This window comes from Grammomys surdaster, unplaced genomic scaffold, assembly GCF_004785775.1.
Source record: "Grammomys surdaster isolate TR1022 unplaced genomic scaffold, NIH_TR_1.0 257, whole genome shotgun sequence".
NCBI classification, from domain to species: Eukaryota; Metazoa; Chordata; class Mammalia; order Rodentia; family Muridae; genus Grammomys; species Grammomys surdaster.
In genome coordinates this window covers 5,653,197-5,668,077 of record NW_021604698.1, presented here as the reverse complement: position 1 = coordinate 5,668,077, position 14,881 = coordinate 5,653,197, and the positions used below count along the sequence as shown (strand labels likewise).

General features: G+C 45.0%; 1 protein-coding gene across 1 annotated transcript in view; it reads left to right on the top strand.

Moving 5' to 3' along the window:
• Positions 1 to 14,542, top strand: part of Zcchc2 (zinc finger CCHC-type containing 2) — a 51,665-nt gene extending 37,123 nt beyond the window's left edge. The window contains exons 10-15 of the mRNA XM_028775650.1: positions 1,346 to 1,478; positions 2,847 to 2,911; positions 3,308 to 3,402; positions 7,566 to 7,694; positions 9,990 to 11,471; positions 12,556 to 14,542. Of these exons, the coding sequence (XP_028631483.1) occupies positions 1,346 to 1,478; positions 2,847 to 2,911; positions 3,308 to 3,402; positions 7,566 to 7,694; positions 9,990 to 11,471; positions 12,556 to 12,623 (1,972 nt within the window). The 3' untranslated portion in view covers positions 12,624 to 14,542. The remainder of the gene's footprint in view (positions 1 to 1,345; positions 1,479 to 2,846; positions 2,912 to 3,307; positions 3,403 to 7,565; positions 7,695 to 9,989; positions 11,472 to 12,555) is intronic.
• The last annotated feature ends 339 nt before the right edge of the window (positions 14,543 to 14,881 follow it).

Sequence of the window (14,881 nt, the reverse complement as noted above, 5' to 3'; positions counted from 1 at the left end):
GTATATCTGTATGTATATGGTAAATGAATGCACTGTTTTCTGCAGTAAGTATATCTGTATGTATATGGTAAATGAATGCACCATTTTCTGCAGTATATCTGTATATGGTAAATGCAGTTAGGTTGGGGAATTGATTAATTCTTGGTTGGCAGTTACTTTCTGCTAACTCTTTGAAGCTGTAACTGACCATCTTGTAGTTGTGTTGTTGTCATCTGTTGTGTGCCACCCCCTTGGTCTGTCTTTTGACACCCGATGTCTCTAGCAGATCAAATTGTTTATGTGATTTCTCGTTTACTAGTACTGTCCCTCACTCATATGGCACAGGCTTTCTGCTTTCTTAATCAGGACCTTGCTGATTCTATGGGCGACTGTTTTGTCTCTTTGTAGATGAGCTTGGAGCGCCTCTGCTATGTCAGCCCTTGTTCCTCCTCTCTGAGATTCCCTCTCGCTCCTGGGGCTGAAGCCATCACTTCAGTGATCCAATCTTAGTGCTTTTTTTGGTAACTTTTTCTGCTAGAGCTTTTGAGTTTTTCTCAGTTGTCTGTGATGTACTTTGTAGCTGTTTTTCATTACATGCGCTTCTAAAATCTGTAACTTTATATATTTTGATTTTAGAAAGTTCTCAGCTTCTGTCTTCAGACACTCCTCTAGTTTCTGTTCTCTGGAGCCGTCTAGTAAGAGTCCCCGAGGTCCTTATGAGTGGGCTACTCACACATCCCACGTGTCTTTCACATTTTTATACTCCATCTTTTTCTTCTGCAATGTATCTTCTTCAGACCAAACTTGTTATCAGTTCTTTTCCTCAGTTTCCCATCCATTGAATTCTTACACTGGCGTTACAGTTGAAGACTTGTATTTGGTTCTTTCAGTGACGTGGCAGAATCCTCCATTTTCCTGTATTAACAGTGTTAGACACCCAGAGTCTATACCTCGTCACTTCATTCTCTGGAGTATTTAGGCCGGGCGGGGTTTCCAGTCACAGTAGGCTGCTCCGTCATGTGTCTTGTACAGTTCCTTGCTAGTAGTGCCTGCTGATCCGGGGTCTGCAGCCCCTCTGTTGAATGCACTGCTGGGGAAGCAGGGACACCCAGTCACATAACACTGATGGCAAGCACGCACTTGCTGCTACTCTGTAAGACAGGCATTAATGATACACCGTCCATTGACTTATTTCTTAGAGCACACTTTTTCCATACACTGATCACTAGGTACTCAAAAGAAATGCAAAACAAACAAACAACAACAAAAACCCTAGAGACTAAGAGGCTTCTTAACTGAGATGATCAAATGGGTTAAGTTACTGGGACAGACTTGACGTTGTCATATGTGTCTCTTTTATGAGCAGTGCTGCTACGAGCTGTTCTACCTTGGATGGGCTTACCATGCAGTATGCAGAGCAAAATGGAGTTGTGGATTGGAGGAACCGAGGCTGTACGGCCATCCAGCACTCAGAACACTGTGTGTCCTCGGCTGACCAAGTATGTGGCGGTTGGCTTTGGTGCCATGTGGTAAAAGCGTTCTGCTCTGTGTCCTTCCTAAGAGAGGAATGCTGTTAGTGCTGTGTCAGGTGGATTCTGGTAAGACGTGAGGAAGCATTTCAGCAGGAAGCTTTATTCTTATACAGGATTGAATTCTTCTGAGGTCTGAAAAGGTGTGTCTAGACAACTTGGTTGTTTGTAGGAATGATACAGTAAGACACACTCTTTAATCTAACTGTAGGGTTCATTAAATTGTTCCTTCTCTTGGCAGGGGTGGAGGATGTCTCACTATCTTGATATGATAGGGTTTTTTAAACTGACCGTTCCTTATAGTGTTTAGTCAGTGTTATCCGCACTCCTGTCTGTGGTAAGTGGAATCTGCTGAGAGGAGGAGTACTGTGGTGCTACCACATACTGGGCAGAAGACTCAGCTTGCAAGTGTGTTCTGTCTAGAAGGCTGAGGTGTGAACTTTGTTGTTTCTAACCAATACACAGACCCAAGTGTGTTTTTATGGGCTATGTGTTTTTATTCTGAAACATTGTATGTTGTCACTGTCATGATTAACAGTGTCCTTTCTAAAGCCACCTCACTTTGCTTTCCCTCTATTCCAATGTCTACACCCTCCCTTAAGCTTGACAAACAGGTCAGTTTTATTCACTCTACCTTTAGGTGAAGGCCTGTAGCAAGCACATTCAATCACTCAGTTACAGTCTGTGTTGGGCAGTAGTCTCCATCGCCCACAGCAATAACATTTCTGGAACTTAGCAGAGTACCTGGAACCCTAAGTGGGGTCAAATCCTGTCTACTTCTTTCCTATACGTACATGCAAAGCTATGGTACACTTCATAAGTTGGGTCCAGTATGAGGTTTAACCACAGTAACTGATGGATTATGGTAGTGGTAACAGTATAGTATCCTAATGTCTATGGTTGTGTTCACGTGCTAACCTGCTCTGGGGGAAGGAGTGAATACGGCCTGGATGTCTCCAGGAAGATGGAACAAAGTGAGGTTCACCATGCTGCCCAGGAGTGTAAGACATAGGACGCGTTTACTTGTGGAATTACCTTTAGTGTGTGTTGGACTTGATGACTCTGGAAGGTGAAAGTGCAAATGAAGAGACCTTACTAGAGTCAGAAAAACAGAAAACTGAGACCCAATTTAAAAGAACAGCTTTCTCAGGATTAATGTTAACTGCTTGTCATAGAATATGTACACTTGAGTGCTTCTGTAGGTGACTTCAAAAGTGGGCTGTAAATGAAAATGTGTTAGTAATGGAGAAGCTGTTGTTTCAGTGTTTGATGTTAGAATAAGGGTTCCTGTAGCAGTCTGTGCCTAGCTGAGGCCTGTTTGTTTTCTGTTTCTACTAGCACTCTGCTGAAAAACGGAGCTTATCTTCAGTAAATAAGAAGAAAGGGAAGCCACAAGTAGAAAAGTAGGTCCAACTTAATGTTTACAGTAATAAAAATTAGGAAAGATAAGCATGCAGTATAAGGCGGCTGTGAATGTATTTAATGTGTGTGTGTGTGTACGTATACATATACACATAGACACACACACTCAGACACCAATGATTTTACTTCTCAGTTTGGGGATTAATGTTGTAATTGAAAGTGTCACATGCAGGTGACAGGAGTCAGGCTGTCGTGAGGATGTGTTGAGTGTGGGGGGCAGAGCTCAGAAGCACACTGAGCAGTGACACTAGGTTTTTCTTCTTGCAGTTGATTTTCATTATACAAATATCTGGAGGGTTCGAGTTGTACTGTCTTTAATCTTTTTGAGAAGAGCTCACAGAAGCGTTGACGATCTCTCTCCCATCTGTTTGGTTTAGGGAGAAAATAAAGAAAGCTGAGAGCAGATTGCAGAGCAGAGTCAATGGGGTCCGACTCTCTGCTCCCCAGCATGCTCACGGCAGTGCTGGGAAAGGTAAGCAGGGCCCTGGCGCCAGTTCTCCTTAGGTCTCTCGCTGTCACATCAGCAGTGGACACTGAGCTGCTTGCTGTGTCCCCTCCCTGCCATGTACAGCAGTGTCCAGTCAGACAGCTCTGAAGGTAATGGATGAAGGTCTCAATGCAGAGCTGTCTGGTTTGATGTCACGGCGGTCTTGTCTATAGCTCTGTGGACCACCCTCAGAGAAATGTAAACATGCTCTAGTCAGAGTCAATGTTAGAATGATACTGACATTCCTATCATTTGAGGACAGTTCTCTATGAGCTGTGTTAATAGGTTATTTAGTTTCCATTCGCCTCCCATCTCTAAAGCGGGACTTTCAGTCTCTGTGTGTTAGAGTTGAGATTCCTCCGATGGAAAGCTTCTACTAATTCATCAGTTGCGTATTGTGTTGTATTGCTTGCGGTGTTAATTGTAAAGATAGGAAAAGTAAAAGCCTATAGGCCTCTATGAAAACATTCTCTGTGTGTACCTGACACTAACCACTGACACCAGAAATGGTTGTTTTTTTTTTTTTAATTTAAATTGTTCTGTCCTGATAGTGCATTAAATTGTGACACAGCAAAAGTAACGAGTGTATTTCTTAGATTAGATGCTTATAGACACTATAGAAAGAAAAATGATTCTGTTCTGAATTACAGATCATGCCAGTTTATTGTATTGTATTTTCTTTTCTATTGCTGTGATAAAACACTATGACCAAGGCAGCGTATAGAAGAAATTATTTAATTTGGGGCTTACAGTGTCAGAGGGTGATTGTATGTCCATAATAAGGGTGGACCGGTGGGTACAGGTCCTAGAGCAGTACCTGAGGGTTTACATCTCGATCCACAAGCACACAGTGGAGAGGGCTAACCTGGAATGGTGTGGGCTTTTTGAAACTTCAGAGCTCTTCTCCCATCCCCACCCTCACCACCCGTGCAAAACATCTCCTCTAATAAGGCCACACCTCTTAATCCTTCCCAAATGGTTCCACTAACTGGGGACTAAACATTCAAACAGATGAGCCTGTGGAAGGCATTCTCATTCAAACCTCTATGAAGGGGAAGAGGACCTGGACAACCCGTCTTGCCTGTCTATATAAGGATGTGGTCCAGGGCCTGCTGTAGTGTTTTCAAGTCTTGTGTTCCAAATGGTGATGGCACTGACAGCAAAAGCTGTCTGCTGCTGGCTGACCAGCAACCACTCGTGCCGGGCCTCTGCTCTGCTCCCCTGTCTCATTCTCCACATCGCCTCCACATTTGTCTTGAAGAGCATAGTGAACTGAGTCACTCCCTTGCCCCCCACCCTCCACGAGGCCCATGGCCTCTGGTCTCACACAGCTCTGGGACTCTGCTCCTTCAAGGAGCTTGTAGCTGTTCTTACCTTCTTCAGTCTTAGTGACCCGGAAAGCAGCACGTGGGCAGAGCCATGCGTGGCTCTGGTTCTGTGTCCCTTGTTTCTTAGATGTCCAGCCTCTCTGAAGTTGTAGTGTTGCTGTGTGTAAGCCAGGAATAATACCCATGTCACCCAGTTGTAAATTGCACAGGACAGCCTGCGAGCAGCACTTAGCTGTGAAGAGATGCTCAGTAATTTAGTTCTTGTTCCTTGTTGTACTAAATTACAAAAGCACACATTCTGGGGCTATTACAAGCTTTGTAACATCCAATATCCAGTTCTTTTTCCCTTTATCTCTTTAACTTTCAAATTAGGCTTTTTGAGTAAGCCAAACCTTATCCTATGTTGAGTTGGTTTTGTCTCATTTATTTTGTTTTTGTTTGTTTGTTTGTTTGTTTGTTCATTTTAGTATATCAATATCTAGATATACACATGTAGATATATATGTCTATCTGGGGCTGATATTTACATTACTGGGCAGGGGTCTGAGTACGCTGTACTTCAGACGGCTTGTCTCACTGATGTCGTACATCATTCTAGTGCATGCAGCCCCAAACTAAGAAAACAAATTCATTTATTTTCCTCTGAAATGTTAAAGTGCCAACAAACAATAGCCTATAAGCATTCAGTAAACTGGAAATAATTATTTTCTTCCTTTGTGGAGGCGCTCCTCCCATGAAATGTAGACAGTGTGTGAGAGCTGAGAGACTTGGTCGTTCTGATTAGTGTGCCCTTCAGCTCTGTAGACATTGCATTTCATCATAGTGTATGTATCACCTGCCTTTTTAAAAAAAACATGCTCCTCTTTAAAATGTAGTCACTTTTCTTTATGTACATTGATGTTTTGCCTGCGTGTGTACCTGTGTGAAAGTGTCAGATCTTGGAGTTAAAGACCATTGTGAACTGCTGTGGGAATGCTGGGATTTGAAGTCAGGTCCTCTGGAAGACCAGTCAGCGCCCTTAACTGCTGAGCCACTTGTCATCTTTAAAATTTTATTTAACTTTTAACATCTCCTTTGACTGTAGCACACTCATATAGTAAGAAATACAAAAAGGAGCAAGCTGAAGACGTCTCACTGTTCTCTGTCTGCTGCCTTCAGGAAGTCAGTCAGCTGTGCTGTCAGTCAGCTCCGAAACCTACTATCTCAGTGCTTGGGATGGTGGCACAGTTCTGAAGTCCCAGGAAGATTAACAATTCAACACAAGGCCAGATTAGACTACTCAGTAAAATCATGTCTTTTTATTAAAGAAAAAATCACTTTGTAACTCCATTCTACAGAGCTGTGGACATGGCTACCCAGAGACCTTTAGGAGCTTATACTTTGGGGTCTGGAGAGATGGCTTAGTGGTTAAGGGCGCTTACGGATACACAATTGAGAGGACTTGAGTGGTTCTTACAGCAGTACCCACAAAATGACTGGGGATGATCTTAAAGCGGCCTTTAACCCTGGGGGTGGAGGCCCAGGACTGCTGAGCACTCGGGTAGGCTTCTAGCTGAACGGAAAATGTGTGTCCTGGGTTCAGGGAGAGACTCTCTCAGAGGCATAGGTGGACACACACACACATACAGACAGACACACCCCAAAAATTAATAAATAAACTTTAAAAAGAACTTAACGTTCACTTTATCGTGCTAGCATTTCTTCTCACTTTTCAGTTGCTGATGGCCACACTAAAAAGTTTAAAAGGAAATCAGACCTTCTTGTGTTTTACTATACTTAAGGTTGCTTTTATTTTTTTTTTAATTTTTACCCTTCCATATAAGTCTGCTGCTACTTTCCTTACATACAGCTTGATGTTTTTGTGCAGGTTTTTTTTCTTGGCAACTTGGTGTTAGTGAGAATGATCCAACAATATTTACATTCGTAATACCTGTGTCTTTCGTTGTTTATCTCACAACTGAGTGGCTGGAGTAGGCTAGGTAGTAACCGTCTTTACACTGTTGGAAGTTTACTCCCAACAGGAAAGCACTGGTTAAGTCAACTAAATTGCCTATTCCACTAATATGTCTTCTCTGTACATATTTTGCCAGAGTAATAGATAGTTGTTAGTTTTATTGTTTACTGTGTTGCCATGGAAATGATTGGCTTGTCCATACATTTTAGGAATCCCCTAGAGTTACATATATGGATCTTACAGTAAACATGTGTTGGATGCCGGCTGTGTAACAAAAGCTGTCCTAGCAATTGGCTTACAGAAATGAAGAAGATGGGACTGGGCTATATGTGGGCTTGTGTCTGAGTGGCCATACTAGACATACGAATATTCTGACCTAGTGTGCCCACAGTGGATAGAGCTCATTGGTCCTTGTGTGTACTACATCATTCCTACCTTGTCTCGCTCAGCATAGAAGTGACATCTGAGTAGAAAATACAGGGCTACTTGATTAGAAACGTGTTGTATTAAGTCCTGTGGCATGGCTAGTGGTTTTAACAGAGCAAGTATTATGACAGACCACCCACTCCTGGAGGATTTCCATAGCAAGCTCCAAGGAGACAGATTTTGTAGACCTACAAGGTAGTTCAGAGAGATGGTCCTGCCTGATCCTGTAGGAAACTAAGTCTGCTTTAATAAAGTTGGCTTGTTCTTCTATGCTCTGCTTGAAATACGGATTTACCAGCTACTTGATGAATCTCAGTATGTCAAAGACAATTCTAAGTGTCGTAGGAAAACAAATCATTTATAGCTACAACTAATTTCTAATGATTCCATTTGAAACTTAACATGACTATTTAACATAACTGTAGAGTTGTTATTTCTAGATATGAATTTGGACATTGGATCTGGACATGACACATGTGGAGAAACCTCTTCAGAGAGTTACAGCTCTCCGTCTAGTCCACGGCATGATGGAAGAGAGAGTTTGGAAAGTGAAGAAGAGAAGGACAGAGGTTTGCTAAAGGAGAGGGGGTAGAAAGAGGTGGGGGGACAAGCCTGTCTTCTCATGAGCAGACCCAATCAGAGAGAGCCCAGCAGGATGAGCACAGTGGCTCCTCAGCTCACGTGGGTGATGGGGACGGGTTTTGTGAAGAACTGCAGACTCAAAGTTCTTGCTAGTGACTTGCGTGTTACTGGTTTCAAACCTATTGTCACTGAGATATTGTTACTCTGCTGAGTGGGGAAGGGTAAAAGGGCACAAGGATCTCCTATTTTACGAGATTGTATGCTTTTCTTAAACATTCCTGATTGCTCCAGGCCTTTAGTTCCCTCATTACTCACCATTCTGGTCTGACAGAAAGCCCCTTGAAAAGCCCGTGTCTAAGGAGGATGTTGTCCTTCATGCGTGCCAACCACACCTGATGGTTACACCGCGCTGAGAATGAACCACACCAACCAAAGTTTCTATGTTACAACACCACGACAGTATTTCTGCCAAATGTGGTTTCTCTCTGCACAGCTTTCAGCTCACTGGGACCTCAGCTTCTCTGTCACTTTGGCATGTCTCAGGACTACCACTGTCTGTGGAAACAGTCAGTTTTTATTTACCTTGTGGTTGTTTCAGAGTGCATCGAATAACACCTGCAGTGGTCAGTGCTTCCACTCTGAGACCACACTGCAGTTTTGTACAGAGACTTCTCAAGAAAAAAGTAAAACTAACTCTGGGACATGGGAAGAATCGTAATACTTAACTGGAGAGGCAGGCTTTAGTGTGTGCTGCAGTGCGCACTGCCTGGGTTAATGGGATGTGCCTGAGTGGGTACAGACACTCTCACGGGCCCCAGTTCTGTCTCTTGAGTGACTCTCACCTGCTTGTCAGGTCAGGTCTGTAGTGGATAGGCTCATGCAGACAGACGGTGATGCCCTTTATTCATGTGGCTTTCCCAAAGACAGAGGCTCCCTGCGGTGGAGAGCTCTGAACATTTTCCAAGTTTTGAGTCGTTTACAAAGGCTTTTGGAAACATGTGGCTTTGTTGTTGTTGTTTGTTGTAATGATGCTGTGAGACTTTATGCTCTCCAGAGTCGCGTACAAAAAAATCCTTCTTTCTGATCCCAGTAGGGCTTCAGAATCATGAGACTATCTATTACAACTTAAGACTTAAAGTTTTAATTCATGCGGAAATGTAACTGGCCATCTAAAACATGCTTTATTCTCTTTGGACTTGATTTTTGTTCTTAACTCTGCATTGATGGCAGATCCAGTGCCTCGAAGAGGTTGCTAGTTGAGGAATCATCTCTTTTATAAGGTTGAGTCTACGTAGTGTAATGCTTTCTCTCAGGATCATCTTTGCTCTAAGTATTCACTCATTCAGTTCAGCTCCCTCTAATAAACTGAGACAGTTCAGTTAATAGCACTAGATATTCTGTGTCATTGGTTTCTATTTAGCCTTTCTTTAGGAAGCTTAATAAGCCTTTAATACTCTTATTTCAAGAAGGTTTCCTCTTGGCAGCTGTGCATAACCAGTCCTGCCTTAGTGAATACAAACACTCTTACATGTTTGTAAGAGTTTTCCTCAAGTAATCCAACTTAGTGTGTCAGCAGAAAGATTTTTACAGTAGGTACCACATCCAACTATGAGCTGTGGGGACTGCAGTGCTGCATTCTCCATGTTTAAAGACTGTCCCTGGGCCCCTCTCTGCCCTGACTGGAAGCTGGAGTGGCTTGTGTGCTCACCGTGGTGTGGTGCACAGCAATTTGCTGTCTGCTGTGAGGGGTGGAGAGGGAGCAGTGCTCTCTTCTCTGTCTCTTGTGTCCCAACAGTGCATTCATTGCAGGACTAACGCAAGTCGCTTGACATGTTCCCCGTTGAGTGTATACTGTGCAAATACTAATTCCATTTCTCACCTTAAGCATCTGAGTTAAATGTTCTGATCAAACTCCTTGAATTGCTTGTGAGATAAATTTAAAATCAGGTTTGATGGCACAGAGTTAAGTAGATTCCCTAAGATTGACTACGTACTGCTTCTCTAGTAACACAGTCAGCAGTGCATGCATCCCTCCTGACGCTCGCATGCCTCTTGACACTCCAGTCCCCTTGTTACTGTTGTTCCGCTTATAGCTCCGTGCTCTAGAGATAAAGCACACCACAAGCCAGAGGTCAGAAGAAGTCCGCTTGGGCAGTCGGGAAATGTGATAGAGGGAGCATTCCAGACTTGAGAATTAATGTTGAATATACCTAGCTCTTAGTTCTAACATGAAAAAGAGGAATTCAGCCCGGGTTAATCCACGTTTGCATGTTTTTCTGTAGATACAGACAGCAATTCTGAAGATTCTGGGACTCCATCGTCAGCCAGGTTTGCGGGTTATGGCTCTGTTGCCCAGACCGTCCCTGTGAAGCCAGCTGTTGAGACCGTCTCACTGGGAACTGAGGACGGGGACCTTTTGGAAGCTCCGCTGACCTCACACAAGTACCCACATGTTCCCTTCATGCCAGCGCTACACTGTGTCATGCACAATGGTGCCCAGAAGTCGGAAGTTGTCACTCCATCGCCCAAGTCTGCAGATGGCAAACCCATCGGGATGCTTGTCCCTAACCCTGTGGCGCTCTCTCCAGTGATGGAATCCGCAAATCCAGCCCCTGTTGGAATCCTAGGCCCGGCCGCTTCTGGGGAATCAGAGAAACACCTTGAGCTGTTAGCGTCCCCTTTGCCTGTCCCGTCAACCTTCCTCCCACACAGCACCACGCCTGCTCTGCAGCTGACATTACAGAGTCTAAAATTACAGCCACTACAGGGATCTTCTGAGAGTTGCACAGTTAACATCCCACAACAGCCGACCGGAAGTCTGAGCATCGGATCACCAAACACTGCCTTTATTCCTGTCCATAACCCAGGTAGTTTCCCAGGATCTACTGGAGCTACCACGGATCCCATCACAAAGTCTGCGTCCCAAGTGGTAGGACTAAATCAAATGGTGCCTCAGATTGAGGGAAACACGGGGACAGTCCCTCAGCCAACCAATGTGAAGGTAGTTCTTCCGGCAGCTGGCCTCTCAGCTGCACAGCCACCAGCTTCCTACACCTTTCCAGGCTCAGCCCTTGCTGCCAGTGTGCTACCCACCCAGAATTCCAGTGTGCTCACCACAGCCGCTTCTGCCCAGCCAGCAAGTCCAGGCATCAGTCCAGCCCAGTCCACAGTTCCCCCTGCTGTTCCTACCCACACCCCAGGCCCTGCCCCGAGCCCCAGCCCTGCCTTGACACACAGTACTGCACAGAGCGACAGCACGTCCTACATCAGTGCTGTGGGGAACACGAATGCTAATGGGACCATAGTGCCACCACAGCAGATGGGGCCCTGTGGTTCCTGTGGGCGAAGGTGCAGCTGTGGGACCAATGGGAACCTTCAGCTCAGTAGTTACTATTATCCCAACCCAATGCCTGGACCAATGTACCGTCTCCCGTCATTCTTCACCCTGCCATCCATTTGCAATGGCAGCTACCTCAACCAAGCACATCAGAGCAATGGAAACCAACTTCCTTTTTTTCTGCCTCAGACTCCATATGCAAATGGACTAGTGCACGACCCAGTCCTGGGGAGCCAAGCCGGCTATGGCATGCAGCAGATGACAGGATTCGGGAGGCTGTATCCCGTGTATCCAGCAGCTAACGTAGTTGCCAACCCCAGTGGTTCTGGGCCCAAGAAGAATGGGAATGTCTCCTGTTACAATTGTGGTGTAAGCGGACACTATGCACAAGACTGTAAGCAGTCGTCCATGGAGGCCAGTCAGCAAGGTAATCCCACTAACTCCCAGAGGACTTGCTTTTGAGTTCCCAGTCTCTTCCTGATTATGTGATACTGTCCTAGCAGGAAGATCCCTATGTGTGTTTGTTTACAGAGGTTGTATTTTCAGTGACAAAATGCAACCAGAGAAACTCAGTGTAGACCCAGGTCATGGAGCACAAGGAAGGTCCAAAATGCAACCAGAGAAGCCCAGCGTAGACCAGGTCATGAGGTCACGGAGTAAGGTCTGAGGGAGTTTAGTTCGTCACTGAGGAGTGAAGGGCAGAGGCACTTGTCCAGGCTTGGGACAGCATATAGTGTCCGTTCTGTAATGTTAGTTCCTCGCTTGCAGGCCTGTAGTTCTTTCATAGAGGAAGCAGAGTGGTTAAATACTGACAACTAGGATGGGAGACTAGTTATCCAGCATACAACTAGGATGGGAGATAATTACCCAGCACACAACTAGGATGGGAACTAGTTACCCAGCATACAGCTAGGATGGGAGCTAGTTACCCAGCATACAACTAAGGTGGGAGCTAGTTGCCCGCATCCGTGGTTTGTAGTCTAGTTGGAGTCTGTACACGGCTGGTTCACATCTGCACCCCTGCTGCCCTTTCATTCCGTACACATAAGGCAAAAATCCAAGAGGCCATTGAATCTTTTCAGCAACAGAGCTTTCTGAACACCAGTTTGGGAGTTAGGAAACGAGTGAATTTGAAGAAGGGTGCTAGCAGCAGAAAGAAAAAAATGCACTTTACTAGGTGTGGGCCAGGAACCAGTTCTTTTGCATTCGCCCTTTGCCATTGTGCCAGATCTAACCTGGGAAATGTCGTGAAACAGGAGTGTGTTGACTAGGCGTCCTCAAAGGAAAATGCAGTTAGTTAGCTGTAGGTTACAGGTACAGCTCAAGCCCCACCCCCACCCCCCACCCGGTTGCCTCTGAGAGAGGAACGAACATCCTTGCTGCTGTGGACTGGAGTTAGTGCTGAGGCCAGGCCTTTGAGAGCATGCTCACGTCACGTGCAGTCTGTGTGCTGGTTTGTGCTGCCTGTCGTCATACGCCATCACTTAGCCGTTCTGTCTTTCCTGTTTTAGGCACTTACAGACTGAGATACGCACCTCCCCTCCCCCCTTCTAATGATACGTTGGATTCTGCAGACTGAACGAGTAAAGCTTGCCTACCTAATGCACTCAAGTGTGGGGAGTCATGGGTGTGGAGGGGAGGAAAGGAAAGGTATTTTGTTTCTTTGTCTGTACATTTCCTCAGTTTCTATGCAGTTGGGAGTTTTCGTTTCTCTTTTACCTGTGTCTAAAATAAGAACACAGTGCTCCTGAGCCTCTGGTCTCCGGGTCCAACAGCCGGCTTCCATGTATGACACTCGTAACTTCAATTTCAGACAAACTCTCGAATGGAAAACGTTGCTGTGTGCTTTTTTACACTGAATACTTGCTGTGTGCAATGTTTACTGAATCTTTAAACTGTGCATCTGACCTTACTTGTTTGCACAACACTGGTCACAGTCTGTGGTTGTCTTCTTCCTGGCCTTCCTCACTTTGACCCCGAACGCCAACTTCCCTTCCAGCCGCCCCCTCCCTGGCCTGCTGCAAGGCTGCTCAGCAGCGCCCTTATCACACTTCTGTAACCTGCTCTGTGTCTGAACCTAGGCAACATGTTTCACGAGAAATTTTAGAAGTCAGATTCCCAAGAAGTATGTATATATGTCATAAAAGCATCACGTAAATACATATATGCAGCACCTGTCCAAATAACATGAGAACAAGTGGGAAAGAGGAAGCCAGACTCGGGAAGGCACAGATGGGGCGTGGACAAACAGGCTTTCCTTCCACGGAAACGGTTCCTTCCATCGCACTTCAGAGAGACCCAGAGGGAGCACGCCAGTGTGAATGTTGTTCTCTGTGCGCTTGTGTCTGTGATGACAGTCAACATCCAGGGCTTCCTGTCGTCTGCCACCTTGGCCTGCCCAGACACTGCTGAGTGAAGATGGCCTGTTCTACCACACTACGGTTGCAGTGTCACACTGTGTTACAGTGTGTGTGGTCTGAACAGAAGCTGTGGGTTTCGACAAAAGTCAGGTCCCTGCGCACCTAAGCCGCGTCTCATAACGAAGTCACTTTTATAACTGTTACCACTGTGCTTGATCGGATGGGAAGGACTGCCTGGAGTGTGTTGAGATGGCATTAATCATGTCACTGTCATGTCACTAAGTTTAATGCTGCTGGCTTTTTTAAGTTTGGTTTTTTTGTTTTGTTTTGTTTTTAAGCCAATCTATGTACTAAATTGCTTCCAGGTGATTTTTTGATTTCCTGAAGTGCACTGAGGGTTACCTGGGAGGTTGGATGTACCTTCAGTGACTGCTGCATTCAACAGCAATGAACAAGTACCAGCATCCATTGTAAGCTTACGGAGTAGCAGGGCTTTCTTTCCAGTCCTCGGTACAGAGGGGAAATGACTGGCTTTGGTTGTGGGGAGTAGAGTTGGTGTGCAGCAGAGGCACTGAAGTGTGGGGTCTGCGTTCTGAAACCTGACCTTGTGAGACAAAGAAAAAACTTGAAGCAAAAAGAAGCTAGTTCAACACTTCAACAGTAGTGGTTATAGTTATAGCGCCAATGTACATTCTGAAACTTTCAGGGGTAGGAGCTACTGGGAGAGACGGGGGAGTGTGACGGGGTAGACGAAAGCTTTAATTTAGAAAGAAAAAGTTCAAGTAAAGGAAATTATTTTGATTAAATATATTTTATTTGATCTGGGTATTTTTGGACCACATTATTAAATTGTTAAGCTGCAGTTGAGTTGTTCAGGGGAGAGTATTGATAAGCCTTGTACAGGTGCGTTGTGACTCACTCGCCAGGTGTACTTTATGGAGCTTATTTTATGATTTCAAATACTGTACTGTACATAGGAGGGATGTTACCTTCTCCTTATTTGTATGTTTACCATATACTTTGATATTTGAAATGTTATGTACTGGAAAGGCCACTTATATTTCTAGAACAGATTGGATTTTATGCAATCTTTTTCCTTGAATTAACAGCAATAAAAAAATGAAAAGCAGCCTAAGAATTGTGCCTTATTGCATGTTTTATAAAAGTGGATTTTCGTGGTCATTTTCCTTTTAAAGAATCGGTTTGTCTCCCACTGCGATTACCGCCTGGGTGTTCTAGAGTCTGTCCCTAGTACAGGTCGTCTGTGCAGCCTCCAGAGGAAGACACACATTCCAGCAGTGTACTGGGGACCTTGAAATGCTAGCCCAACACTCTCCCAAGACGCTGTCGAGAACGGGGTGTGATTCCAGAGGGGTGTGTAGGCCTGTGGGAGAGGTGAGTTGTGATCACTGTCACTGTGTGGGGAACAGGAAGCCTGTGGCAGGAAATTGGACAAATTGGCAGTGGTATATGGTCA